Source organism: Mus caroli, chromosome 9 (assembly GCF_900094665.2).
Source record: "Mus caroli chromosome 9, CAROLI_EIJ_v1.1, whole genome shotgun sequence".
NCBI classification, from domain to species: Eukaryota; Metazoa; Chordata; class Mammalia; order Rodentia; family Muridae; genus Mus; species Mus caroli.
The window spans coordinates 33533376-33535875 of NC_034578.1; the positions used below are offsets into that span (position 1 = coordinate 33533376).

Here is a 2500-nt window from a genome sequence, read left to right on the forward strand (position 1 = left end):
GGAAGGAAGGAAGGAAGGAAGGAAGGAAGGAAGAAAGGAAGAAAGAAAGGAAGAAAGAAAGAAAGAAAGAAAGACAGACAAGATGGGACAAAAGAACAAGTTTCCAAATAGTTATTATCTTTGACCATTCTGTTTGTTTGTTTGTTTGTTGTTTTTTTGTTTTTTTGAGACAGGGTTTCTCTGTATAACCCTGGATGTCCTGGACCTCACTTTGTAGACCAGGCTGGCCTCGAACTCAGTCTTTGACCATTCTAACTTTCTCAATTTAAGACTTCCTTCCTCCAAGAAGTGGTATTCAGCTAATCCCACCTATAACAGTTTGAATCTTCAGGCCATCTCTTGAGGTTTGGGGATATCTGGCGGATGATGGTAGAACGTGAGATTTGAAAATTGCTTAGCGATCATTTGGTCTACCTAACTTCTTTATTGTACAAAGAAAAAAACTGAGCCATGGAGAGTTGGGAAAGTGGTCTTTCCTTGACCTTGTACAGGAAGGAGCTCATACTTAACAAAGCACCTTCTCTTTAAAGTGAATTGAATGCGTTTAGCAAATAAAAGCTGTTTAAATAAAAGTTGTTTACCATAACCAACCTTTTAGCTCACTTAGCTCTTGGTTTTGGTCAGGACCATCTAGTACAAGTAAAAGAAGAGATGGAAGAGCACAGCCTTGCTTTCCTAGTTTTCTCCCCCAACCCCCTTTTGACAGGGTCTCATGTGTCCTAGGCTGGCCTCATGTTTCAGCTTACTGTGTAGTCATGATCTTGGATTTCTGATCCTCCTGCCTCTACTTCCAAAGAGATAGGATAATAATTTAGGGCCTGGTTTATGGACACTATTTTTATTATATAAACAAGAAGAATGGGGCTTAGAAAGATTGTTCTAAATGTACCCAGCCAATAAGGAATAGACCCCCAACTGGGAAGGCCTTAAGGTTCCAAATTCTTTATTCTCTCCATTCAAATTCTTCTTCTGTAGAGAATACAAATGGGGCTGGGATTTAGGTGAATCCCTAGAAAGTCCTTTCTAGTTACAGAACTGTTTTCTATTGAGTCCTCCTGGTAAGATGCAGTTATACCTGGGGTAAGGGCAGAGTGATTCTTGGTGTGCCTAGGAAGTACCTGTGTGTTTGGGGACTCTGGGCTTCCTCTTCCTGTCATAGTTCATATTCCTCTTTCTTTGTGAATCTAACATCCCATGTTTTCTCTATTTCCTGCCATACTACTTCCATATCAAACTTAACTCATAGGATGTTCAATAAATATTTCTATGAAGGAACATGTAGACTGTGTATAAGTGCAAAAGACAGGCAATGAAGAAAATGCAAGAGAGGCAAAACCGTAGAAGATCCAGGATGGCTATGAGGAAAGAAAGAAGGAGGAGAGGGAGCAAAGAACTTCCATAGGAGAGGAGATGGCACTGATGGGTGAGAAGCCAGGACCGGCAGTAAGTTAGGGGTCTGAAGGTGTGAGGAAGATCACAGGGCTTAAAGGTGGAAAGGGGCTATGGAGCTGAGGGCCTGACACTGCCCTCTTCCCCAATGGGCCTCTGTTTACAGTCCCCCTGGAGGGGGTGAACATCACCAGCCCAGTACGTCTGATCCACGGCACAGTGGGGAAGTCGGCCCTGCTTTCCGTGCAGTACAGTAGCACCAGCAGCGACAAGCCCGTGGTGAAGTGGCAGCTGAAGCGTGACAAGCCAGTGACCGTGGTGCAGTCTATAGGCACAGAGGTCATTGGCACTCTGCGGCCTGACTATCGAGACCGTATCCGGCTCTTTGAAAATGGCTCCTTGCTTCTCAGCGACCTGCAGCTGGCGGATGAGGGAACCTATGAAGTGGAGATTTCCATCACTGATGATACCTTCACCGGGGAGAAGACCATCAACCTCACCGTGGATGGTAAAGCACTCGGCAGGGAAGCAGGCAGAACCAGACTGGGACTAAGGCTAGACCCAAGAAAATGCAACGCAAAGGCTGAGCTGAGTGGTAATTAGAGAGTGGTACCTAGGCACAGCTAACATGGATAGAGGCCCATTCGTGGGCCAGCCCACTTAACATTTACAATAATCAAGGGATAGATAATTCACTCTCTTCAGAGGTACAGAGAGTTACCCAAGCTCATAGAGTCCAGTGTTAAACCTAGAGAGTAGAACATGGTTTCCTCCAGCTGAAATGTCTCCCAGGCTTGATCAGTTTAAGTAAAGCCCAGTGGTTTTGAAATGGCATTTAGGAAGAAGGGTATTTAGAAGACACTCATCATGACTTTGTTGTTCAGTCTAGAAGTTGCTTGACTAAGTGGATGAAGAATGGATGGGTGGATTCATGGATGGATGGATGGGTGGATGGATGAACGGGTAGATGGATGGATGGATGGATGTGTAGATGGATGAATGGGTGGATGGGTGGATGGATGGATGGATGGATGGATGGATGAGTAAATGGATGGGTGGATGTGTAGATGGATGAATGGGTAGATGGGTGGATGGATGGATGGATGGATGG

General features: G+C 44.9%; 1 protein-coding gene across 2 annotated transcripts in view; it reads left to right on the forward strand.

Annotated features, from left to right (window-relative positions):
- Hepacam (hepatic and glial cell adhesion molecule) overlaps positions 1 to 2500 on the forward strand; it is a 19452-nt gene that overhangs the window by 11287 nt on the left and 5665 nt on the right. For both annotated transcript variants that reach the window (XM_021172818.1, XM_029481182.1), the window contains exon 2: positions 1556 to 1897. In XM_021172818.1, the coding sequence (XP_021028477.1) occupies positions 1556 to 1897 (342 nt within the window). The remainder of the gene's footprint in view (positions 1 to 1555; positions 1898 to 2500) is intronic.